Source organism: Bacillus rossius, chromosome 1 (genome assembly GCF_032445375.1).
Source record: "Bacillus rossius redtenbacheri isolate Brsri chromosome 1, Brsri_v3, whole genome shotgun sequence".
Classification (NCBI taxonomy): domain Eukaryota; kingdom Metazoa; phylum Arthropoda; class Insecta; order Phasmatodea; family Bacillidae; genus Bacillus; species Bacillus rossius.
In genome coordinates this window covers 127,124,234-127,151,356 of record NC_086330.1, presented here as the reverse complement: position 1 = coordinate 127,151,356, position 27,123 = coordinate 127,124,234, and the positions used below count along the sequence as shown (strand labels likewise).

General features: G+C 35.7%; 2 protein-coding genes across 5 annotated transcripts in view; one reads left to right on the top strand and one right to left on the bottom strand.

Annotated features, from left to right (window-relative positions):
* Window positions 1–21,459, top strand: part of LOC134545131 (microcephalin) — a 45,346-nt gene extending 23,887 nt beyond the window's left edge. The window contains exons 4-6 of one of the 4 annotated variants that reach the window (XM_063388557.1): window positions 138–1,450; window positions 8,631–8,871; window positions 13,629–21,459. In XM_063388557.1, coding sequence (XP_063244627.1) covers window positions 138–1,450; window positions 8,631–8,871; window positions 13,629–13,934 — 1,860 coding nt within the window. In that variant the 3' untranslated portion in view covers window positions 13,935–21,459. Of the gene's footprint in view, window positions 1–137; window positions 1,451–8,609; window positions 8,872–13,625 lie in introns of all 4 variants that reach the window. The other 3 variants (XM_063388556.1, XM_063388555.1, XM_063388554.1) reach the window with 3 other exon arrangements.
* Window positions 20,835–27,123, bottom strand: part of LOC134545119 (uncharacterized) — a 485,066-nt gene continuing 478,777 nt past the window's right edge. The window contains exons 14-15 of the mRNA XM_063388552.1: window positions 25,617–25,883; window positions 20,835–22,792 (exon numbers count right to left, since the gene is read on the bottom strand). Of these exons, the coding sequence (XP_063244622.1) occupies window positions 22,532–22,792; window positions 25,617–25,883 (528 nt within the window). The 3' untranslated portion in view covers window positions 20,835–22,531. The remainder of the gene's footprint in view (window positions 22,793–25,616; window positions 25,884–27,123) is intronic.

The following is a 27,123-nucleotide window of genomic DNA, read 5'->3' as shown; positions in this document are numbered from 1 at the left end:
AATTAAGTTAATTGTCAGGGGAATTGTTTCCAATTATTAAGGTCTGGTGTCACTTAATCTGGGAGCTTGTTTGTTTTGTCAGTGTTAGAAATGTAACTTCAGGTACAAGGTTTTAATTGACAATTTTTTTTGTTTAGGTAACCCACGTCTTGTTCAAAGAAGGATTGCTCTCCACATACAACAAGGCCATGAAATGGCACATCCCATTGGTAACAGTGCAGTGGATAGAGGAGTGCAAGAAGAGAGAGTGCGTGGTTTCAGAACGGCTGTTTCTTCCCAGTAATATGGACGTGTATCAGAGTCCCGATCCCCTCCGGAAAATTAAGAGGGTCAAGCACTTGCACACAGATGAAGATGATGGTCAGAAGTTGAGGAAAGCCAGGCAGAAGAGGTTAGAGAAACTGAAGATGGTGCAGGTGGAGACAGATGCATCAACTGAAACAGACACAGACAGTGTGGTGGGTAACGTGGTGGACCAAAACAGGGATAAGGATGCCAACCATGAGAGTAGGCTGCTACACACGCTTCAGAAGTTGGTAGAGTCTAACAATGGAAGCTGCCTGCTAGGCAAGAGCTCCAGTCCAACGAGTGACGATGAAACATGCGTGCCGCTGGCTGTACGGCTGCTCCGCCAGATGCAGAACAGCAATACTACACGACGAGAAAGCATAGATATCGGTGAAAGCAGTGGTGATAAGCCTACAGATGGTATAAGAAACCCTTTTAAGAAGTTTGAAAGTAGTGAGGGCAATGAAGGAAATGAAAATATGTCCCCTCGTAAAAGTTCACATTCAAATAAGAAATTATGCTCGCCATCTGAGAAGCATTCTGTTTCGAAACAACATGAGCAAGAGGGGTCTGTATCTGGCCACAAATGTAATGATGTTCAGTTACCAATTGTTCCACTAAAGAAATCTCTGAAGCTAAATAAAACTATTGATCCACCCATTGACAAGGATATATTAGCAAATATCAACAGCACTTTGGACTGTAGTTCGATGTCAAATTCATCTAGAGGCAAGGGTCATAAAAGAAAACTAATGCCTCTTTCTCAGTCCAGCTCTCCCACGGTCGTTGATACCACGTTGATCAATGGTGATTTGTCACATTGTTTCTCCCCAGCAAGCAAAAAGAGAAGGATGTGTTCTCGAATCTCGGAAGAAATGGAGCTCACGCGATGTGTGTCAGCAAGCAACGAGGCACATGATGCAGAGGAGGCCGGCACTTCTGCCGCTGAACCCTCCCGCACAGGGCACCGAAGGGGCACGCGAGCCTTGAAGAAGGGTCAGGGAAGATTGACGAGGAGGTCCGTTGCATTGCCGTCGCCGAGCCGATCGCCTCAGCTGGTCGTTACACGGAGAAGTTCGGGAGTGTTCATCAAAGTGAAAACAAAGCAGGAGAGACTGTCCAGGACCTTCCCTACGTTAGTTCTGACCTCGTTTCCTAAAGAGTAAGTGGTAGCACTGTATCACTTGTCCTTGCTTTATTCTGGAAGTGTTATATCAAGTACAGAAGTTACTTTAGTTGAGAGTGTAGAATATAGTGCAGCCATAACATTTATAGCTTCACAAATATTTTATAACAAACTTAAATCATCTACACTCAATTATACTATTCATAATATTTAAAGTGATAAATGAACAGCGACCCAAATACTCGCAGGCACACACGGAAAGAAAACTCATATTTGTGTGGTTGCAATGTCTGGATCTTTGAACAAACTTCCTTGGGTGGCTTCACCATTTTCTGTTGCCATCCAAGGAAGCTGGTCGATACGAGAATTTGTTTCCACAAAAAAATGATGTTAATTTCTGATTATATCTTTCTGCCAGAATCAAAATGAGAACACTCATGTTCCTTTTTTTTTACCTTGTGACTATATATTGTTTTTTTATTCTTAATACATTGGTAAAAATATTTTTACATTTACAGTAGCCTGTTAGGCCGCTTGCACATTCACCGGCAATGCTGGCAACGGACGGCTCACAAGTCAGTAGGTATTTACAGAGAGCTGCACACATTGACACAGACGGCAAGGCAGCTGGAACGGCTACCGGCATGCATGTGGGCAGGCTGCCGTGCCAGCGCTTGGCAGGCTGGGACCAATGTTTACTTATCGGTGCCATCATGGCACGTGTTTCAGTTGCTCACACAGGCAACAATACACAGTGCAGCGCAAACTGAGAGGGCTAGGTTCAGTTATAGCTCTGTGACTAAGAGTTCAAAAACCAGTGATATTTCTATAGATCGTAAAGAGAAGCAAAAGCAGAAAGCTAGGCTGAAAGTGTGTGTTTTTCTAGAGCTTAAATTTAAGTCAAGGAAAGGAGAGAGCAAATAAAAACAAGTATTTTTAAGTAATTCAAATTGTTTAAATAAATTTAAATCGTCTTTTACACACGTCTGTTTCATTCTTGCCTTGTAATGTTATTAACGATCGATAAAAAAACAACTATAAGAGTGCAGTATCTTCACTGTCAAGTCTCACCATCTTTGCAGCATCATAATGTTTATTCCTGTAACTAGCTTCTTCTTGTTGCTCAGTTTTTAGAGATTTAACTCCACAAAGGTATGTCAGATGGTACAGAATGTTGGATAAGCGAAGGTCGGATAAACAGACTCTTCCCTATATATTTTAACTTGCTTTAAAATTATGAAGCATAGGAAAAGAGACCTTTTAGAGCTTGACAGATACCCAACACCAGCATGAAAAGATTGTAAGTTTGGATGCTAGGGTAAAAAAACAGGCTCAACCGGGTGTGCGGAATCCATGCCACGGCTAGATCAACACCATTGCATAAGTCTACATGACATACAATACTAGTATCAGTTTCAAAAATCTAATAACTTGTAAAAAATTCTTGTTTTAAGGAGGTTTGTCACGATGGAAACTTCCACGGCAGCTGGTATGAATGGTTCTTGGGAAGGTTTAGTAGAGCGCTGGTCATTTTCGTGGCTATTTTGATAATTGGTATTGTGGAATTTTCTGTGGAAGTTTTCTTACAAGTTTGAAATTTTAGCCAATCAGCTTACTGCGTTATCTACTTTGATGAAACTTTTTAATGCTCACCTATTTTCAATTGTTTTTGGATGTTAATGAGGGTATTTAAAGTGCATTAAAAAAATCAACTCTTTAGGACTGTTTGTAGTTTATATAGTGTAATTTTCTGTGATATATTTTCAGATAAAAATTGTGATAATGTAGGTACAGATGCGAATTCAGACTTTTGTTGTGGGAGGGGCAAATTTTTATAAAAAATGTTCAATCTTCCAGAAAATTCATTTTGGTTTTGGAATGAGTTTTGGGGAACAAAAAGACTGAGTTATTAGTTACTTATTAAGTTAGTTACAAAAAAATTTCAGCTAATAAAAGGGTTTGCTTTTTTTCAGCAATATACTTAAAGATGAGGAAATTTCCTAAATATTAGTCCAGACTCCCGCAGCTATAGCTATTTATTTTTTATTGCTTTATTTTTATGTGGAAAATAGGTTTTGCGGTGCCAGTGCTGAGACTGCGTGCCATCACAGTTCTCAGCGTTAATAATTTAAAATTAATTATTAAATTATAATGAATTTTTTTAAGTAAAAAATATCAGTACTTATTTTTATACATATGTACTTTAAAAAATATTCACCACTTAGAAATTTTTTAAAATCTATTATTCATTATTTGAAGCCATTGTATGCAGGGCAATTATAATATTTATAGAAAGTTGTATAGTTATATCAGTAAGTGAACTTAAATTATTTTGCTTCAATAAGTCTTAGTTTTAAATACTACTTATATTTTAAATTGATCCAGTTTATTTCAGTCATAGGTATATATAGTTGAATTTCATCTAAAATTAAATTTTTTTCTGCAGCTCTTATTATTTAAAGAAAATTAAAATTTATTTAAAGGAACATGTAAACCAGATACTAATTACTATAAAGGGAATTCTTAAGTTCTCAGTAGTTTCAGTGTAAAAATATAATTACACTTTTGCTTCAGGTATTCACACTTAGTATAACGAAAGCAACAAACCAATCACTGCATTAGTAATTTTTTATTGCATAAAGATATTTGCGTAAACAATTGATACACTAAATTTTATTTTTATTTTTCTGCAATAACGATTTAAATCACCAAAATCTGTGATCCGAATGGTGAACACGCACAACTTTTTAAATCTAACAAGAATATTACGCGCCTAATATCTCCAAGCCTAAGTAACATCACCAGCTACTTATCTTCTGGAAGGTCTGTAATACGGCTTTTACTTGTGCTTGGCAAGTTCTGTGATCCCATTCATTTCCTCTGTCGACAAGAGTGCACTATTATCATCACTATCACTCCCATACTGCCAAAATTTACTATTACTTTGACCATCTCAAAGTTGAAGTGCACATCTGTGTTTTGATCGTTGACTAGATATTATAACAGCATTCCCTTTTCAGCCTAGCACTTATAATCAAAAGACTACACCTTAGTGACAAATAAACTTTTTTTTTAAGCTAATACAAATGGCAATACTTTTACTCTCCAAACATTTTTTATGTTTTTTTTTTCTATTGATATGTATATATATTCACATTGAAAAATGTTCATTTTGATGATACATTTATATTATTGTTTTAAATATTATCTATTCAGTAATTGTCCTTCGGAACTTAAAAAGTTTCTCTTATTTTGACTTTTAATATAAAAAGTAAGAACTTTGGCTGAGGCTCAGTTATACCCATTGATGACCCCCCCCCCCCCCCCCCCTCTCCTCCTCTCCTGCCCACATGCTCATGCATGCACTCCCCTCCTTCCAAACCCCCATGTAGGCTTTTTGCAAAGTTGTTTTTTTATGTTTGAAATTTAATAATTTATTTCAAAGAAAAAAATGTAATTTGCTTAAACTTAAAAGTAATTGTTTAAGAAAATGTGCAATTTATTGTGTTTAAAAATTTTAGTTGGAGAATTATCCCAACCTATAAAATATGTGTTTTAAGAGTAAAAGCTTGTAAATGAACTAACACTTCCAAGATAAAGTTAATATATTTTATTTCTGGTACATTTGTTATGTTTTACCCTTGAGACTGGATTCAGATATGAGGGGTAGATTTGAGATTGACTGGTTAGCATTAAGGTTTCAGTAAAGGAATGTGTATACTAGCCAGGAAGTTATAAACTTTTTACTAATGATTACTCTACCTTATATGTTTTTGGCTGAGTGACTTGGTTATTTGTGTGGATTGTGTTTAAGCAGCTTAGATCTGTTTTAATACTTCATGTATTTACATTTGTTAAACATAGGCACTGTAAGGAGTATGTAGAATAATACTGAAAACGTTGTTAGCTGTAATTTCTGTTATTTTAATATTTTGGGATTTTCATATAAGTTGACAAGACCAAACACAGTTGATACATTGAAAAAAGGTAGGCAGGTTTGATAATTGTATTGTGTTGTTTCTCTATGTATTTACAACATTTATATGGTATTTATTGAGGACAGAAACTGACATGTTTACTAACTATGTTAAAAATTTTTTTTTCTAATTGAACTAAATTTATATTGTTCCAGTATTCTGACTTCCCCCTTCCTCCACATCCTTTTTCTAGCTGCTACAGGTGTCCCATTAATCTCAGCCCATTGTTGTACACTTTGAAACATTTAATTTATAATACCACCATTTTCAATTTGTTTGCAACAGTAATTGATAACAATATTATGCGCTGTGAAGCGATGCAGTGCAACGTAGAACTCTCGTTACAGAGAACATGCGTTTTTTTCCTCAAAACCTTTCCAATAAAATGTTGGAATGGTTCCTTGCTTTTTACCAAGCATGTTTGCTTTGTGCCTCAAAACTGCATGTTCATGTTGTTGTTTGAGTCAATGTCTAATGGCCATACTTCCAAAAAGACTTAAAGCTCAGTAAAAATAAGTACCATGCTGTTTGCCATCTGAATCACTTCAGTAGTTTTGTCCTGATTTGAGAATTGACCAACTCCCCTTCAGTCCATGACTGCATAGGTAGGCTCAATAAATTTAGCTCAAATATAGCCTTGCCTTTGTCCATTCCAGTTGGGATTATAATAGTACAAGAAATTTTTTTATTGTAATTAGGGATGTACCAATAAAAATTATTAATACCATAAAATCTTCAGTATTCAAAATATTTTATGTTAGAGGAAAAATGTTTTAGGAAAAATATTGGAGGAATTATGGTAAATATCATAATTCAACACTAACAACTCTGAAGTCATATTACAGTTACCCAGTATATTTTTGTACTTTTAGCATACAGTTTATACAATTATGTAAATAAAATTATTATGTATTGTGCCAGGAAACTAAGTTTGTGAAGTGAACCTTTAAAGCTTTTTGTACATTATTTTATGGTTACTCTTGAGACTGAGATTCAGATGCAAGGGATAGATTTGAGTTACTCTTTGTGATTTTAAATTCAGATTTTTATTTGGAAAAGTTGAGTTTTGACCTACAACTAGAGACAAGATTTAATGTTTTTTTCTTGAGGCAAATTTCACTTTCAAAACATAACATTTCTGTATTATTGTTTTTAATTATTATTTTATTTTTATAACTTTTGTTTGTTTATAAAAATAGTAGATTGTTTAATGAATATTGCTGTAAAATGTTTCTTATTCTGTTACCTAGTCGTTGGAAATTAGAATGGCAACAAGAGCTTAAGGAAACACAGAGCAATGTATAACACATATTTAGTACGGCATGTACAGAGATTTATTCACACATTATACAAACACATATAATCCTCATACATTAATATAAATTTTCTTATTATGTTGGCTGTTACACATTACTGCTACAATTCATGTTCCAGTGATTACCAACAAAACACCTGAAATAAATTTATACAAAATTACGTACCATTCACTACTTTTTAAACATTTTCTCATAACCACACGAATTATTCCTCAATAAATAATTCTAACTGGACCCTTTACTTTTAGTTATAATTACAAATTCTTTTTAATACAAAATACTTAAACCTTCACTTACAGATCAAAATTAGACATTGTTTTAACAGTACCAGAGACTTAGGAACGAGATATTTCTAACACAATTTAAATTTCAACACTTCTCCCCAAATAAAATTGGCTAAAATCTTCAGTGTCGTTTAAGTGATAGCGGCGAGTGTTTTTTTTTATTTCCGTTGATCCTTGACCTGATCACCCCAGTCGGACTGGAAACCATCGACGGAGCGAATTTCTTTATTCTACCTCTGCCGCCGTGCTGATTCCCTGATACTTGCACATTTTCGCCGGCTCTTAATTCACACTATTTGGTAATAAAACGAACACTATACTAGTGCAGAGAATTGGAGACAAATCACCTAACATGCTGTTGCTTGAAATTATTTTAAAACAGTTTTTCATTAAAAATTTACCTCCTTGTTTATGTTCATAGGTAGTCTTAAACGCCACGACTGATAGTCCCGCTAATGCCACTGCACTACGCCCTTAACGTTTAATCAAGTAGTAGCACCTTTTATTTTCACCGTATTAATAGAACGAGAAAATATATTTTTTTTTTACAGTATTGCTGAGCAGAACTCTGTTATGCTCCTAGTCGCAAACCACTTCATGACCCTCGGCGTAATTTTCTATGTTCCCCTTGGTCATTTTACTGCAAAGTCCGACACATACTTTTTACTTCCAAAGTCCCGTGCCAACTTGCAAATTGTTACTGGGCTACCACGGAGTTATTACCAAGTCCGTAACTGACTTGTATAATTTGCGGCCTCTCTTACCGCCTTTTTCGGGATCCGTGCGCAGCTTGAAGACCTCAGCGGGCAGCCTTTCGGCGTCGATGATCGAAGGTGCGGGTCGTGGTCACCGCATTATTCACGCAGCCGGTTGAGAGAAGACTCTGTGGAACTCGTGCTAGCAGCCTGCTTATATACTCGCTGCGCTCCATACTAAAACAGCGAGGAATATTCTGGACATCCTGAATCGGAAACGCGGCTCGGAAACTTCCGACCACGTCCACGTGCTCCGATCAAAGGCGATTCGGCACGAGTGGACCCGAGGATCTGCTATCCAACGCGCATCAATTGAAATTCGCGCGCCGAGGCCGTGCAGTGTATGGCGGGTGGTATCCCACTAGCCCACAGGGGCGAGTTTCCTCGTTACGCAGTACCAACCTGCGTAACAATTCCACCAAAACTCTGTAATTTCGAATGTGATAATATATGCATATTTGCAGTTAAATTATTTGTATTTAACATTTAAATAACATGATTATTTGCAAAATAAACATAAATATCCAACAATTCGCCTATATGTAAGATTTACCGTCAATGAGTTAGTAATAAATGCAAGATCAAACAGTAAATTAACTTTTTCCTATCCTTTGGTCTTTACATTTTGGGTACAAAATTGATGGTAAATCATTTATTTATATTCATTGTATTAAATTATTTAATAATTTCGAAATATTAACTGCAGTTTGGTGCTTATATGGTGTATTATTTAGAATTTTGGTGTTATATTGGGTAACTATATATTTTTGGTGTTTGTGTTTTTTTTAGAATTCACTATTTAATCTGGTCCTTGCTAATGACTTATTTTAATATGAGATGACTGCAATTGGAAACGGTGGCAGCAGCTCTACTGGGCTCGGCAGGGACGTGGAAATGCTGGCGGCGTGCGTGGTGAGGCTGGGAGGCTTCCAGCCGGAGGCCAGGGTGTCGAGCCGGACCACACACGTCGTGTCCAACGGGCCACGCCGCACGCTCAACGTGCTGAGGGCCATCGCCCGGGGCTGCTGGGTCCTGTCCCAGGACTGGGTCCTCAACTCCCTCGAGGCTGGCAAGTGGCTGCCCGAGGAGCAGTTCGAGATCAGGGACTTCTCCCCGGCCGTCACGGTGAGTAGGCACCTTCGGGACCGTGGTTGTAATACTCTGCTCCAGGTGCACAGGGGACCCCGTGTGGCCCAAGAGTTTTGCACGTGGGTAAAGTCATCACTGGACAGGGAGCTTTGTATGCTTGTTGTTGTATACTACCCATATGTTGGCCTATATGCATGCAATGAGCAGAAAACTGAAAAAATATACAGAAAGTTTTCCAATGAACATTGTTTTAACATTTATGTTTTATCAACCCTGTTTCACAGTCTCAATTTTGGAAGTGCAAGCAGGTCCCTTCAGCGAGGGGCTTCTTAATTATTCCAGCCCCTCTGGCCTCTCCAGGATTTACACCCATGCTCTGCTCTATGCAGGGTGTCTACTGACCCTGGAAAACCTGGAAAAATCAGGGAATATTGTAATCGAGGAAAAATCAGGGATTTTTTTCAAAAATCAGGGAATTTTTGTTTGGTAGGTTGTAGTTGGCAATTTTTTTTTTTTGTTTATTGATCAGGTTGCATTAACGTAGCATCAAGTGTATCCCCTCCCATTTTTATTTTTGAATGGCAAATAATGAACAGTTCCCACGTCCATTTTAGGATTCGTAAGTGGTGTCAAATCACGTTATCCAAACTGGTTCAAGCTGGTCTGTTATCCTGCTGACGTGACGGGCTGTGGCATATGCTTCCCACGTTCGGATTATACCGACCGGTGCATTTAATTTTAAGTATCTATGGATGCTCCCATCGTAAACTGGGAATTTTTGTTAGCTTTGAAAATACGTATCACATACACTTTTGGTGAAGATTCGCCATAATTGCTAGAAATTGGTAGCTGTGGGCTTCATACTGTCCATGGTGCTTTCAAAACTGGAATTTCTGCTACACAATGGGACGTTGTTAGTTTTTTGAGGCACAGTTACTTTTTGTTTAAGCATGTACCTGCATGGAGGGTAGATTACATTAGAATAACTGGATCAGAGCTTTTTCCCAAGAAATTTTGTACAATCAGATGGTTAGAAAATACTGCAGTTGCTGAGCGTGCCATGAAAACGTTACCCCACCCAAAGAAATTTGTTAGTGAAGTTTCTATTTCATCTGTCTCTTTCAATGTAGTGAAAAGTGCTCTTGAAGATAGTCTTCTAGAAGTAAAATTGACATTCTTCCACTCTTTAGCATCAGAGCTGGAATTGTTTCTTACAATGTTCCAAAGTGAAGCACCCATGGCACTTTTTCTCTATGATTCACTGGTAGACATTTTATTAACTTTGGCAGGAAAGTTTGTGAAACCAGAGGTACTGAAGAGCTTTAGGGACAAACGCAATGTATCTCGATTGGATGTAGATAACCAGGAATATCTATTGACTGCTAACAATATCAAGTTGGGTTATGCAGTACGCCATGCCATCAAGAAAGAGAAAGTACCAGAAAAGTCTGTCCTGTTACTGAAAAATGATGTTAGGACTTGTCCAAAGGTTATGGTAAAAAAACTTGAAGACAAAATTCCCCTGAAGTACAAACATACCAAGGGAATTTCCTGCTTATGTCCGTCTGTGGCTTTAAATTCGGGTGTGAGGAAACAGCGTGTGAAGTACAGTTTATAATGTTTTTGTTCGAAACAGGTGGCTATAAGGACAAGAAGCTGATAACATTGAGTGATCATATCAGTTGGTATGTTCCTCCCAAGATTCTGAAGCACTGTGGATGCTCATTCTTAAGGCACATACAGTAGCTGCTAAAAGAGGCCTTCTAAAGTTTGTGAGGGTGATGTTGGTACTTTCCATGGAAATGCATCATTGGAAAGAGGATTTTCAGTGAATTCTAATCTGCTGACTGAAAACTTGCAGGAATAAACACTGATTGCACAAAGACAAGTGTACGACTTTGTTCGACGTTCTGGAGGTGTAGAACATGTTGATATCACCAAGTCCATGTTACAGTATGTAAGAAATGCTAGTTGTAGGCGTAAGGAAGCCCTGCTTCAGACAAGAAGAAGGCAGGAAAAAGAAGAGTTGAAGAGGAGATCAAGGCATTGCAGTTTAAGAAGGCTCGAGTGTTGGATTTGGCTTGTTCTGAAACAAGTGCAATAGACACAAAAGTTGAGTCACTGCGAAATTGACGGGAGCTTCCTTTTACTAATGTTTTTTGCAAAAGTAATTGTGTGAAATATTTGTAGCAGCATGTTTTATTTGCCATCAATTGAGTCACTTTGGCCACGTCTGGAAGAAGGTAATTTTTTTACTAATTTAAGTAAGTTGAAATACTTTGAAACCCGTCAATGTATTGTTATGCAGTTTTTTCAGTTTCGTGGAATGTCGTAATTGTGTTAAAGAAAACCTGGAAAAATTCAGTTTTAGACCTGGAAAACCTGGAAAAATCAGGGAATTTCATTTACTAGATTTGGTAGACACCCTGTCTATAGAAAGAACAAATACATGTGAGAATTGGTATTCTTCAAAAAACCATTACAGAAATTTACCCATCAAATGTAACCGACTACAAAACAGGAAACATAGTAATGAAATGAAAACCATTGGTAACAATAAACTCTTGAGTAAAATAAAATAGCCAGCAGTCAAGATCAAAAACAGTAATCCACCTGAAAAATTTGTTATGCTAGCTGCTCGATAAATACTAAGTTATAAAAGGCTGGATTAAAGAGCTCTTGCTGTATTGAGGTCATGTGATCATTGTAGTGCAGTACAGCTTATCTGACCACTGCATTCTTGTTAAATGTGTTTTCTTTCAGTTATGAAGACGTTGGAACAAGTGTAAAACTTCATCTAGTTGAATTCTATACATATGTGGTCAGGAATGAATATCAGAAGTTAATTTCAACATGTTAAAACTAGCTCAAACACACTGTATCTTTCTTGATTAAATTTTTTTGTGATTGCTATAGCTACACAGTTCTGGTCTTCAGCCAAGCACAGACAGTTTCACAGTTATCAGCTTTTTAACAATGAAGGTAGAGGGAGGGAAAAGAAACTATTCACTACCCCCATCCAACTCCTGGCTTATAGCCAGGTGTACCATTAGAGTTGGAGCATGATCTCGTTTCATAAACTGGTTTTTGATGATGGTTTGACACCATTATCTGTTGCACCATTGTGTTTTTGAGAGCTGAGCAAAGAACTTCTAGATGAACCAACAGTCCTGGTGGTTCAGTACAGTAGACATGTATGGGATTTTCACAGACTTATGCATGTTTTTATGTAAATCAGGCAAAAATATTAGATCATGATTTACTAAATTAATGATTATATTTAACACATTTGTTAAAAAGGCTGGTTTTTTTCAGTGTTATAACCACAAAATGATTTAAATGTTTTTTCCTCCTATTTTAATGTTTTAATAAGATATTTGAACTAACTTTCTATACTAAATAAATGGCTGCATTTTTTAAAACCTATTTATATTTAATGCTGCTTCATTTTATAATGTTTAAAATACTATTATGTGTTTTCAGTCGTTATTACAAATCAAAAGAGATGAGCCAATGACCATATGAGCTGCTATCTTGTAGCAGCTGTATCAACCATTTTCTCGCTGTCACAATCGATTGTAGCAACGTCATATCACTCCAGCCCACCAATAGAAATACCGCAAACATTTCTTTGACAGTTGCCTCACTACTATTTATTCTATGCTGTGGTTGCAGCAGATTGAAAATTTATGAACTTTTGTTCACGCGAGCGAAGATGGTGTTGACCCAGTTACGTGTTGGTGTAACGTTTAGAGGAATGATCTAGTGATTATTCTTGGGCTAAGATCATTGAATCGTGGATCAAAGAGCAGAATGGTGCAACTGGTCATGAATCCTTTTGTTGTTGGTGCACCAGATATTTGACTGTCCTTTTGGGCAGGTGAGAACCGAGTGAGGTGGCGTGGTTGTTAAAAATATTGGAAGACCCATTTTGTATTATTGTCCAGCCAACCTGATTATGGTTTTCCATGGTTTCCTAATACCACTTAGACTAGTGCTGACTGTGACATTGTTTGTTGTGTGGTTTTATATTTTTAAAACAATTGTGAATGATATAAGTGCAGCACTAATGTAGAGTATCAGAAAAACACTTTTTTTCTACAAGTATGGCCAACACTATTTGGCAGTGCATCTTTTAGTTGTTCTTATGGTTATGATATTAGCAGTTGTGAAATTGTTTTGTGAACTATGTTAGTGAGTGTTTCTTAATGAAGTGGAACAGAAAACAAGTAAAAATTTAATTCATAAAATATCATAAAACCATGGATAGTACAATAATTGTTTTGTATGTGGCTGATGAAATGTTCTAAGACAAAAAAAAAAGCATTCTGCAATTTGAGAAATTATGATTAGCGATGTTTGGTTGTATGTATTAGAAACATTTTATTTTCGTTGAGTTATTTATTTTAGTCGAAATAAATATACTATACAAAGAAATTATTGTTTGGAAACAACTTGGAAATATTTAATTTCGGTTAAAAAAAATTTATTTAATAGTAAAACCATAAAATTATGTTTCTCTGAATCTTTTTTTTTTTTATGGAATTCAAATTTCTAACGCATAATCAGTTTATTTACGGATATCAAATATTTTAAAATTATAATTTAAACACACGGTGAAACTTTTTTTATTTACACAAGATAAATTAATGCAAAATGAAAAGGCTTTTTTTACTCTGGCATGGAACTATGACTGTCTCGTACTTTGTATAGAAGATTGCTGACAGACATTAGTCGCAATGATGTGGACATGTGTAGTGGGGTAGTGGAAGGCCGGGGATGCTCTGCAGCAGAGCCGTGTGGAGAGAGAGTGCCTGGGGCCCGGCTTCAAGCTGGACCTGTTCAGGCCGTGTGGACCCATGCTGATCGCCAAGCAGAGCAAGCCCCCTCCGGAGGACCTGAAGGAGCTGGTGCGGCTGTGCGGGGGTAAGTTGGCCGGCTCCGTCAAGGACGCAGACATTGCCGTCGGCCTGAGGGCGCGTGACCAGAGAATCACCTGCGTGTCCGAGAAGTGGCTTCTGGATTCCATCACACAGCTGAGCGTCCAGCCAACCAGTCTGTATGTTCTGGACAGAAGACAGTCTAACTGTGTTAGGTAGGGTTATTTATATTCATGTTATCTTTGTAAGAAGCAAACCATTTTTTTTTATTTGTTTTGATTGTGAGATATATATATATTTTTTCTAATTATGTTTGAGGAAATTAAAGTCTTCACTTACTTACTCTCAGTAGTTGATATGAATTCAATGTTGAGTGGTCATATAAGTAAACACATGTGCATGATGGGGTTGTTCCCCCATCTGATCACAGGTGGCAATCTGACGATCACAAGTCCTGCAGTTTTGTCATTTCGAACATGCTTTGGGTCCAATTGAATGTATGTTTGAAAACATGTAAAATTAATAACTATGCTTGCTTGTGGGATTCTTCTGGCGAGTATATGGTTTACATTATGTCTGTGTTATTTAGTTTAATTTGTATAGTGTGGTGCAATGTGAGATTATTTTTGGTGAACAATAATCTTACCAACTTTTTGAAAGGGTGCAAGAGTACTCAGAATGTTGAGTTGAGTTTAAGTATTCAACTCAAGCCTAATTTGATAGCTGAAAAAATTGGAGTTTTTGACCATTTGTTGTAGGGAAACAATAAAACTCAGTGAAACCTCACTGATAAAATCCTGGAGTAATCTAGGATTTAATATATAATCGTTAACTTCGTACATTGCAGTTCAGTAGAAAACGTTATTAGTTGATGCAAATGATTTAATAGGCATTTGTTACACATGACCTAAGTTTTGAAGCATGTGATGCTATCTTTTCCTGCCGTTTTATTATAATAAATGTAGATAATTGATATCAAAGTTGTTAGCGATGCCGGCTGATTTTACATCTTTTACTGTAACTTTCAGTTTTGTTTAGACGTATTTGCGGTGATTTAACATATCATTGCCATAATCTTGTTTACGTTAACATATATTGCAGACAAAAGTTTTAACACCTTTGTGAGTTCTAGCCTTAAAAATTGTAGTATATGCTGTAGTTAATACTGTTTCTTAAAATGGCCTACAAATATCCTTTTACATATGAACATAATTTGTACTGTTCTTCATTAAAAAGTAACAACCGTATGAAATACATTTCTATTATTTAACATCTGCTTAACTGAAAATACCATATTTACTCGCAAAAGAGTTGCCCTTTCGTATGGGTCGCACCCTTAATTTTGGGCAAAAAATTCAAACTTTTTCATGGTAAGAGTCGCCCTTGAATATGAGTCACACCAATAATCTGACTCCAGTAAAATACAAGTGAAGTACAGCATCCTTCCCCTCTCCATCCTTTATGGCCCTTCCCCCCCTTCTAAACACTAACAAAAACAAAGGAAAAGTGTTTCTCTTCCCCAGTTTTATACCTGTCGCCTTCCCCAAGAGAGAAAATACTTGCCGTTCTAAAATAATAACAAGCATACTCTTTACAACAGTTTTGTCATGAATGAAATGTTGCAGTAGAAAGCATAGGAAATCTCACGCAAAAACATTGTTTGGACACAGTTGCGTCACAAAAACTTGTCGAAATAGAAACGTGTTGTTCACGCACATTTAATGGCCACACAGTCTCACTCTTACACGTGCGCGCACACACGTACTCGCTTACCCACTTTCTCTCTCTCTGGCTGGTTTATTTTTAGATTCCCCCTCTTACAGAGTGCCACAGCCCAGCGAAATAACAAAAATGCCTGAGTCAGAAAATTTTCATTTAAATGTTACAAATTAATATCCTAAATTAAAAGTCTCTCAACTTCAAAGCAACTCCATAAATATCCTTTTTTAATTTCATCATGCTCCTTGTTACATTTGAAAGAGTTAATGTTTTTTTTATTGATACTAGTTTCTATCGAGTATTTTACAAGGAAAATTAAAATAGCTAATTTACATCAAAAATTAATGTTAATTGAAGTTGTGAAATATTTTTGTAAATATAAATCCAGTACACAGGACTATCAGGCATTTGCTAACTACGATAGTGATTCAAAACCATTGTGGGACATGTAGAGTACTTACTTTTGTGCCTCCGTTTTCTGTTATTTGAGCTTGAAAGGAAAATGCAAAAAAAAAAAAAGTGTTTCTGATGACTCTACTCATAAAAACTTGATTTTTTTGCACATTTTCGAAAAAAATGTTAAAGAAATGAAAAAAAAAAGAGTATTACGTATTTAATTTATTTTAGATTTCAGATTTTTGCATTGAACCATGCTAAGGAGTACAGACTTGCCAACTTTTGAAACCCTCAATTAGTAAAATACATAAAAAATAATATAACACGTGTAAACTGCTCGCGGCAATTTAAAAATTAATAAACTTTCATATCACATTTTTTTCTAGTAATCGAAATTATGTAATCGTTTCAACATACATTAACATTGCAGACCAACAATCATGCTCATTATTTACCATTATGGAAACATTTTTGCTTAGTATCACATCAAAGAAAAAACTTTGTTCCTTGTTCCAACAGAATATTTAAACGTCGCAATTCTGAAATAACTAACCCCCCCAATATTTCTTCCAGTATAATCTCCCTGGAGTACTGGTAATGAAAGCAACCTTGACACTATCATTTTCAAACTTGCATCACAAAATGTTACTACTAGTGGATATAATTTGGATTCAGAGTAATTGCTGCCGTCGGTCGCGACTGAAAATGCCACAGTTTGTAAATTACAAACAATTTTATCAGTTGCATCTGTTGCTATTTCTTTCACGATAGCCGTCGACTTTGTTCTTGCGCAACCAAATTTTTTTGCTACTTCAGAATTTGAAAACATTTTTCTGTTTATGGGCCGGTGTGACCCGAAACATTTAAAGGAAATTATTATGTTCAAAAAGTTTGTAAACATACATTATGCGCATATCACAGCATTGTCTGTGCTGTTATTTTTAGCGAAATAATCAGTAACATTTGAACTGACTGTGACACTTTTAACATTTGCGAGATGTTTTGAACAGTTCACGTGGAGATTGATGTCATATCTTCCGCTGTGCCCAATGTTGATGTCGCATCTGCACACTGAACAAAATGTGAACTGTGTTCCCTTGCTTGATTTAAGAATACACGGAAAATCCTGCGTGTATGTATCGCGAAATGCCTGAGAAAAATGTGTATCATGTTTCGGGGGCATTTTCTTCTTCACTTGATTCCACTTCCGTTAATTGTGCACATAAAACGTTTTTATTAAAAACATGCAATAAATTTGTTTCCTAACCTGTAATAAACAAATTCAAAATTGGCTCAACTTTAACGGAATAATCACAACATATGCTAATGCACGACACCATCTTGCCAAACTAAAAATGCTATTTAAACTGGTTCGTGATTGGTTGTAAGCGCATCAATGTAACTCAGGCAGCCAATAAAGAAAGATATACAATAGAACAACAAATTACGTGGTTCGCTGGCCTTCGACCAATAATATAACTCAATTACCGCACTCGTTTCCACAGCAACAACACATGGCAACAGCTTTCACAAACCATACAATAAAACATTTAAGGCGGAAAGAAAATATATGTTTTAATAAACGTCTCATACTTAAAATTAGTAAAAAAATCAGACATCCTCGTGCAATCGTAAAATGGACGTGATTTTCGTACATTTTACGAAAAAATCGTAAAGGTTGGCAAGTCTGGGAGTACATCAAAAAAATTTGTGAATGTAAGTGCTACTTCTGTCCTAATTGTATACAACCCAGTAATGCACAAATGTTTTCAAAAGTTTTTTTTTCTAGCACATAAGATTGTTTGTATAGTCAAGTCTTGATTATCTGCAGCACCTACAGGATCATAGTACTGTACGTATAAAATTATTTTATTACCAAGAACACCTCGCAGAAATATAAGCTATTGCCATAAAAAATTATTCAACATATTTTTTTCTAGCAGTAGTAATAGTTATTAAGTGTATGGGTTGTATAGTGCTACTCTTAATAATTGTAACTCAATATGTAATATTAAAAGAATTGGAAACAAAATCAATTCAAAATGCAGTCACTGCAGCCTGCCTAGAAGGAAGGTCCTTGTGAGACATCACGGCACAGTGCACTTATTGTTCTTCTCTCTTCCCTTTCTTCCCCTTGCTAGTACGTATACATCTAGATGTCTGTTATATCAGGTTTAGGTAATAAAACTTCTATTTTCTAGCAACAAGCAACTGAAAATGAACTCATGATGGCTGCTCATTAAACATCAGGCGTCAGGCTCGAATCAATGTTTATATTTCTTTTGGCTAGGAGAGACGTTATATATGCCCCGTTCAAAGTATTGATTTGTTCATAAGTACTATTTTAATAAACTATTATCTTATCAACAAATTGCTTATTTTTGAAAAAAAAATTTAAGGATTCATAATAAACATTTCATCAGTGTGAGTTAAAGTGCTTTATTATATAGAGACCTCAGAAAAAAATTTACCAAAGGCAATTTTAAAATAAGGCAAAAGTAGTGCAAAAAGCCAGTACAATAACATAAAAGCTGTAAAAAAAAATCGGTGAAACAACTTTGTTGGTTATAAAATTCTATATCAGAAGTTTATTTTTGCCTCTTACTCCCTTAAAATTTGTATTCTGTACGTTATGAGTTGAAACGAGTATTTTGGTTGATTCTGAAGAAAAAGCCTCTTTTCCAAAAGATTTATTTTAAAAAAACACACCACTGAAATGCTTTTTTTTTTTTTAACTTCCAGGCATATATTTTTTTATAACTTAAAATTCTGTAGGAGGATGTTTATATACTTAAAGTAGTTTGTTGTAACAAGTAGTTAGGTTATGTACGTTAAAAGTACTGTGAAATTGTGTGAACAGTTGGTTACTTTAGCTACATTAAAATACTATAAAAAAGTATGGATGATGGTTAAGTTAAGTTAAGTTGCTTTAAAAAATACCCTTTCTTAAAAAAATGGAACCACATTAAGGTTCACAAAAAAAACTTTTAGAATGCTTGCTGTATAAACTAAAGCAAAACTTAATTTACTACCATCAAGTCTATACTGACTGCAGTGCTGCCAGTACAAATAGGTCTAAAGATCTTGGTTAGCTGTCCCTTAGTACAAAATATCCTTGCACCTACAGCGGTAGTGGATAGTTGCTGTTTTCTGCAGAATGTTCCACAATTATCCCGCATAACTATATTTATGACTTTTCGTAAACATTGAACTTGAGCTAAAAACTTTTATTGTTTTGTGAATAATGAAGGTGCCATACAAATGCCTTACACGAGAATCGTTGATGCATTAGAAACATTATAAATAGAGCTGTACGATTCACAATTTTGCTGATACACCTGTTACCGATTTCGAACCAACACAGGAAAAAACACATTTTGGTTAAAAAAAAAAATTTTTTATCAATTTATTAAATGACACAAAGCAACTCATTATTTTATTAAAGTATGCACTGCAGATACACATGTATTTTAGTGTATAAATGGAACATAACCTCTCCTTTTTTAACTCTCATTATTAGCTTCTTTTCATTTGTTTGGTAACGACTCATTAGTTTGCTTATTGAAACATGAATTTATTAATGGAGGCTGGAAAATTTAATTAATATATAAATATATAAAATAAGATTATTTAATAATATTTAACCATGAAATGTATTGATTTGCAAAATACAAAGTTTGAAAAAATGAATTTAATATGTACAAAATTGCAAGACTTTGTACATGTTTGCAATTCCAGATCGGGAATTCTAATACCATCTCAACGTGTGCGGTGGCAAAAATTTACGGTACCTAACATTTATACGGAAATGCACTTCATGTGGTCACTTTGCACGGGAAACAGTAAATGTAATTTATGTTATGTGAAGTCCTATGAAATTTGGTTACTTTTTTATTTGATTTTAAAAGCCTTAAGAAAGTTTATTTAAAAAAAAAATGTCTCTGTCACAATATTATGAACATTTCTTTGTAGTTCAAGCAGTTTGGTATTTTCCGTTGTTTGTAGTGGTACCAGGCTCAAAATAATGCAAGTTTCTTTTTCTTATCTAACTTTACTGTGGCGGTGATATGTACGGCTTGCACATGTAGCTAAGAAATGATGTGAGTTCAAAGTATGCAGTAGTAGGAAAAGTGAAAAGGATTTTTTAGGGTGTGACAGGCACCTTTAATTTTTTCAATAATATCGGCCGAAAATTAACAAGTGTATCGTGAATTGGCAGAAACACTGATTTAACTAAATATTGGCAAAATCAGCTTCTGCCGATTTGTATCGACACAACTGTAGTTATAAACGAGACGAATATACGTATGGCCATATGTTGAGATTCAAGGAAGAAATATGAATTTACAATGTGGAATTTCTTTACATGGGATTTACTGTAAGTGAAATTACATTGAAATTTTACTAGGCTGTACGTAACTTCCCATCAATAATAAAAATGGTATTCTCTCCTCCGCGGATGGCGAGTGTTAAAACCTGAGTGTGATGCTTGTTCAATGCCCTTGATGTCTGTTGCCATCTAGAGTGGCTGAACTTATTTTTTTTTGTCTTCAATAACATTCAGTGGCTGTTTTATCTCACATTGTTTGTGTATACTGTGGCTGATTCCAGAAACGCACTAAGTTCATACAATCAGAACTGACATCTTGTAAGTACATAAAGAGAAACTATGTAACTTTAAATCAGATTTGACATTTTAAATTACATTAATATCAAATTATTTAGTTCATGTAATATTCTCTAATTATCAAAATATTTATTATTTGTTAAAAAATTAGCACTTGAGACTTGAGACTTGGTCTGTTTAATTATAGCCTAATTTTGTATAATTGTATAATTGTTAGCAACTCATTAACAAAGCATTCATTAGAAATATTTGTTTTGATTTTTGAGACATGCCAGTAATATTGAACCACTGTTGACCCATCTTGAAAACTCCAGCCTTTTGTGAACATTGTATTTCACTTCTTCCTTTAAAACTTTATTTCAGCTTTGTTTCTTCCATTTTTTTTTTTTTTTTTTTTTAATCAGTAGAACTTTTTAAATTAATTATATGTGTTTATATAGTCTACTTTACACATCTCTAGTGATGCTTAAAGAGAGATTACTTCTTGAATTGAATATGAGTAAACCTTATACAACACATTATGTGCTCTTACTTAAGTAACTGTACTTGTGATTCAAAGCTTGTGTAGAATTAACTGATACTATGTATATTCTGTTCATGCATTCAGATTGTTGTAATAGTGCTAATTCATTATAAAATAATGACTTGAATTGATATTTCAAAAGTTTTAAACAGAAATGCATAAACTTTCATGTATATTGCTAGAATAATGTATGCCATAGAATTTATTTTATTTGAATTTATTTAAAAAGCTATAATTTATTTTTTGATGATATACTCTCTAAGTCAAAGGTTTAATTAAAATTGTAAGCAAAAATTATTTATTGAGTTTGTAAAATGATATACTGTGGCAAGAAAAAAATTAGTACCTGTTAATAATTGCAGATTTACTATCATGACTATGTGGTAGTTAGTGTGGAAAATTACACACTAGTTTGGGGTAAGGAACTGTAGAAGTGATAGTTAAGGTTTACAATAAAAAAAAAAAGAGTTTTTTTCGAAGTCAATTTTTTTTCATTCCTCCATCATACTCTTGAAATAAGTAATCTCGTCTTAAATGACAAGTTGGTATCATAGCTAAAATGGCAGCAGTAGAGCACCATGTGTATTATATAAATTAATTTTTGTGTTTGATGCAAAATAATATGCTTCGTTTTTTTTTGCTACACTTTTTTAATTTTCAATAGCTGTATTAATAAAAGTACATATGTACTTGTGTGAGAATGGGGTTTCAGCTTCAACCACAAAAACCACATTACTTATAGTTTCGGAAATCGAAAAAATGCATTCTACAGGAACCTTTGAACATTACTATGACCAGTTACAAGTACTTTCATATTTGTTTTGCTTATTTTTGAATTTTGTCAGAGAATGAAAATACAATTGTGTTGGTAATGCATTACAGTTAATTATAATATTGGATTTTGGTGATAAAAAAGTTCTCTACATGTTCCTCTTGAACAAATATAATTTTATTTAGCTTCATTATAAAAAACAACAAAAAATAAGTTGGAACATAGCTGATGATCCAAATGTGCATAAATTCAGCTCTTTCACTTAATAAGCATTTAAGTTGAGACTGCAGCCTCACTGACACCAGAGTAAATCAGCTGAAGTTTAGCAGGAATATATGTTATGTACAAGATCTACACAGCAAGGAGAAACTGAGCAGTAGCAATCGGCTGCTGCATAGCGGTACCCCCACCATCTAGGCCAGTTGCTCCTGTCAACACCAGGCGACCCAAGTGGCTAGAGGTGTCGGGGACGCCAGCTGGAAGCAGCCCGAGCTCCCTCGTCTGGTCGCATCACAACTTGACCCACAGGGAACTGTGCTAGCTGCCGTCGGTCGACCGAGTCGAGCACCTTGTGAAACCCCTCATTGGTCGACGAGTCTACGATTCCTCGCGCCAAGAAAGGTGAAGACGAGACGAAGCAAAACTGTTAAATCACATGCGGCATGTTCACGGAACGAGCATTAGGAGAGTAGGTACTGGTACCTGACCATCAAGCACACAACACTTGCATCCAGCACAATTGCACGTATGTACACATTACAGCAACACTTATGCACACATCAGTCAGGGGAAGTTAACGTCTCCTTTAACGCAGCCAACTGCTCTTCGCCGAGTTTGATTTTGTCTGCAATCTCACGAGAGTCCATTATCAGTTTAGCCTTCATGTTTATGAAGTGATCGTAGTCTGCATACTCCTCTTCGTTGAAGTACTTGTACAGTATCTTAGACACGTGCACACTTCTCCTATCAATGTTCTCTTTCAACTTCTTTGCTTCGTCTAGCTGTTCTTTCAGTTTATCCCGCTTGCTCTCCAAAATTTTCTGCAAACAACAAAAAAATGAATCACTCTTTTATAACATAACACTAAAAAACATAAAAATGTTTGAATAGACTCCCATTGTGTAACATAGTTTGCAAAGATGATTAATTACAACATAAGTGTCTAAAACTCAGAAGACAAGACATCTAGGAAACAACAGAGATCCTAACAATAAAAACTGGAAAATAAACCACAGACCACACCCACAGTAAAACAAAGCAAACCTAAATATAGAGGACACAATGAACGTAAACAATAAAATATTAAAGAGAAGATGCCATGAGATTTCATGATGATGTACAGCCTGGAATCTTGTCTTCTCCGTTTTATTTTATTGTTTGTTTGTTTTCATTGTCTCTTTCCGCTATATTTGACTTGGCCTTTGTATTACTGTTACCGTTTATTTTAGTCCTGGTTTTTCTTCAGGTTGTAGACTATGAGCTACATGCATGTAATTTGTTACATCTTTATTTGTTTATCTTTAGTCCTATTTTACTAACAAGGATTTTGTCAAAATTTATGTTTTCTGTGAATGTACCTACTTTTTGTGTATTTATGTGTAGTTTCTTCCATTTTAATGATGATATTTGACTGTTAGGATCTCTGTTGATTCCTAGGTCAGTGTAATTTTGTTTTTGTCACTTGTGTTGCCCTGTAATTTGTAATTTTATTTAGACTTTTCAGATTATTTTAAACGTCCATTTAAATTAATTTAAAGTACAGCATGTCCTCGGTTAATGAACATTCTGTTGCCTTTAATTTGGTCATTGGATGCCAAACTTGTTACAACAGACATTTCTGCATCACAACTTAATAATGGGCAGGGTTGGTACTTCTTTAATAGCCTCATAAAAGCACTGCACTGCTGAATAATTTTTGCATGCATGCGTAATGGTTATTGAAGGATGACACAGCCGTTTTAAAAGAGTTCGGCATTATCTTTTCTCCCACGCCTGGGAAAAAAGAAGGTAAAATGCATGTGGCAAAGAAAACGACAACCCCTTCTACCAGCCCGTGCAGTCAGTTATGTTTAGGGAATCTGTGCAAGTCATTCTCTGAATTGCCAGACAGTGATTTTACACAAGCCATTCTATTCCAAACAGTTTTGTGGCCAGTCATTAGTCCTTCATTGTATTGGCACTGTGCGTTCGCGGTGTGTTTACCCGAAATAAATAAAGATTAAGTTTGTTGCATCCAGTGAAATCTTATTATGTACATGTTTAATTCTACATCGGTATGGGTGAAAAAAAAAAAAAAAACATAAATCGCTGTGAGTTTACTTCCTTCATCCATTGTCTACGCACCCCTATATCATAGGCATGTTAGGGGAAATAGTCACTTGTCATGCACACACGAACTTCAGGCCAACCTACACACACTAGTCGAGACAGTGCCGTCACCAGTTCGTGAACCCACTGATGAAGTTGAAAATATTCTTCTAGGAATGTGAAGGATTTTGTTTACACTCGCAGAACATGTCCTCGCTGCTGCAAACAGTGATGTAGCTGTCACCATACCGTGAACAAAATTTTCTAGTTTCACTGCTGTGCAAATGGTGGCTATTTGCCAGTTAAGTTGCCAGTTAATGGATGAAGCACGGTCCATTGTGAATAGAAATCAATATGAGATCATGGTCTGCAAAGTTACGGGCCTGCCACAGCACTGTCACGTCACTGGTGTATGTAAAATTTACTTTCTCCTGTTCTTCTCTCTCACAACCTCGCTCTTGACAAGATCACTGAACTAATCTGTTTACAAATTCATGCTTGCTTTATCAGAGCTAACAAAGTTTAGATTTTTTGGCTGTGCTACGACGCGTCATCCCCCAGTTGCGCCCGGCATGTGACAAGCCAGTTTTTAAGTTTTTACAATGCAGGTCTAGGAATGTAACTCAGGATATAACCAGTGTTCCTTATGGGGAAACATGATTTAACTACTGGACATTATGCTTAACAGTCAATTTCCAGGAACGTAACCTGTTCATTAATTCAGGACTTTGTAATGTGAAAAAATATGGTAGCTGTAATATCTTGCAAAAACAATTGATATGACACACAGAGTAGCATCACTTAAGTGAAAAAATGGCACACATTTAAATATTTGAGTTGCCTTGTATAAACGATGTTGAGAATAACCTAATTGCAGCTAGGCAAAATTAGGGGGAAAAATACAAAATACATAACTGAGATATACTTTGACTAATCAATTTTGTAAGGGTAGTTTTCATCAAAAGGGTTAAGTTTTTTTTTGCAACTACTCATTACTAGGACACTATGCTTGTTTGAATATTCAAAATTTCAAATATCAAAACACGTAACTTATTCTTGTATTTGATTTCAAATACACTTGGGCTCGATTTAACTACCATTGTTTACTTCAGCAAGTACCTAGTAAACAAAATGACTGGGAGACAATATGTAATAAGTTGAAAATAAGGCAAGTGAACAATAAAAAAGTTTGTTCAAGAATTTTTTCTTTTTCTTTTGTGGTCGTGCTTTGAAAGTTAAAAGCAGGTATCCATTAATGTGGATCTACATGTACAAGTGTTAGTTAAAATATGACTTAAAACTACTTATTACAAAAAAAATGTTAAAACAAAAAATTTTTTTTCCCTAGCTCTTGATATTCAAAAATTCGATTCAAACTTAAAAAAAATAAAACTGATATTCACACAGGCCTAATAATGTGAAAATATCCTATGCTATAGAGTGCATAAGAATTTTACCATGCCTATTCGTTATGATTGAGTAAATTAAGGCTTGACAGGTTCGTCACAGACGATAAGGGAGAACTAACGGAATACTTTGATGAACGTGTGCTGGTACCTTCTCGGCGTGGTCGCCAGCGAGCCCCGCGAGGGCGTTCTCGGCGCGCGCCAGCCGCCCGGACAGCCCCAGCAGCAGGCTGGCGACCTTGCCCACCTCCTCCACGTGCAGGCGGTACTTGGCGGCCTCGTGGGGGCGCGCCAGGCGGGCCACCTGCCCCGCCACGCCGTCCCCCAGCTCCTCGTTGAGGCGGGACTCCTCGCCCAGCAGCCGGCGCTCCTCGCGCAGCACCTCCAGCTTGCGGTCCAGCCGCGACATCAGCTCCTCCTGCGGGCGGCATGGTTCACGTGCGCGACTTTAAACAACAATCCTGGAATATTCCTCAACTTCCCATACCACTTACAATATTATTAACAATTTTCATACCTAAAAACACTTGTGAAAACATCTGTTCTAATATTTTCCTCCGTCCAAAATATACGAGTTTTAAGACGAAACTACGAAACAAAAAGTGCTATTCGTAATCACAGACACCTTTAATGAATCTTGAGCAGTTCATAAATGGCGTGTTAACACCTGGAGGAGCTCTGCGTGCTGTTTGGCGGCCCAGGCAGGAGGCCACCTTAACACAGTGCACTCGTCCAAAGCCAGATCATTACGGGCAGCAGAGCTGCCAACTTCCAACAATCACATTTATTAGGACAATAAAACCATGCACGAAGAAAACTCAATAGTTTCTGCAGGATAACGTAATAATTGAAAGTTCGAGAAAATTAAGTAGGGATGTTGGGATAGGGAATTTGCTTAAAATCATGGAAATTCCCCAGTGACGATAATTAAGGGGGAAATGACATTCTCCATTTGACCATCAACCAGAATGCTTATGTTTTTTATTCTTACAGTTTTTTAAATTAGTTTTGATAAATAAAAATTTTAATAAGAAAATTAAAGAACGTGAAGAAACAACTAAGCCAGCTATGGGGAAGATGGAGGAGCCTGGATTTTTTTCCAGAAAATAGCAAAATAGGTGAATTTTTAATAAATAAATTAATTAATTAATTAATTGTCGGGGAAAAAATAATGGAAATTTTATGACCGATTGATGTGGACAAGCTGTTCTGTCAAATACTAAACGCTTCAAATAATTGATACTCTTATAAAGTAATGAGCTAATCCATCCAAAACTAGAAGTCTAAAAATAACTTCTTATGAAACAAATAAAAATCAGGTTTTATTTGTAAGTAGAATAATTTACAAAAAGTTTACCATATATAATTATAATTTGATTATGCAAGTTGTGTTGCCTGAATTTTTTAGAATCTCCTCAGAGCAGAAGGGAGATTTGTTTTTGAATCACACATAACTGGATATTATTAAAATTTATGCTATAATGCAGCCATTAGCTAAACGGACACAAGCGAGAGATTTGTTATACAAAATGCTGATATAGATGCACAAGTGTCGTTAAGTGTCCGTTTCAATATTAAATAACACACTAGTTTTATAACTGGATGTCAAAATCAGTTATAATCACGACAAAACAGACAGGTGTTTTTAGAAATGAACC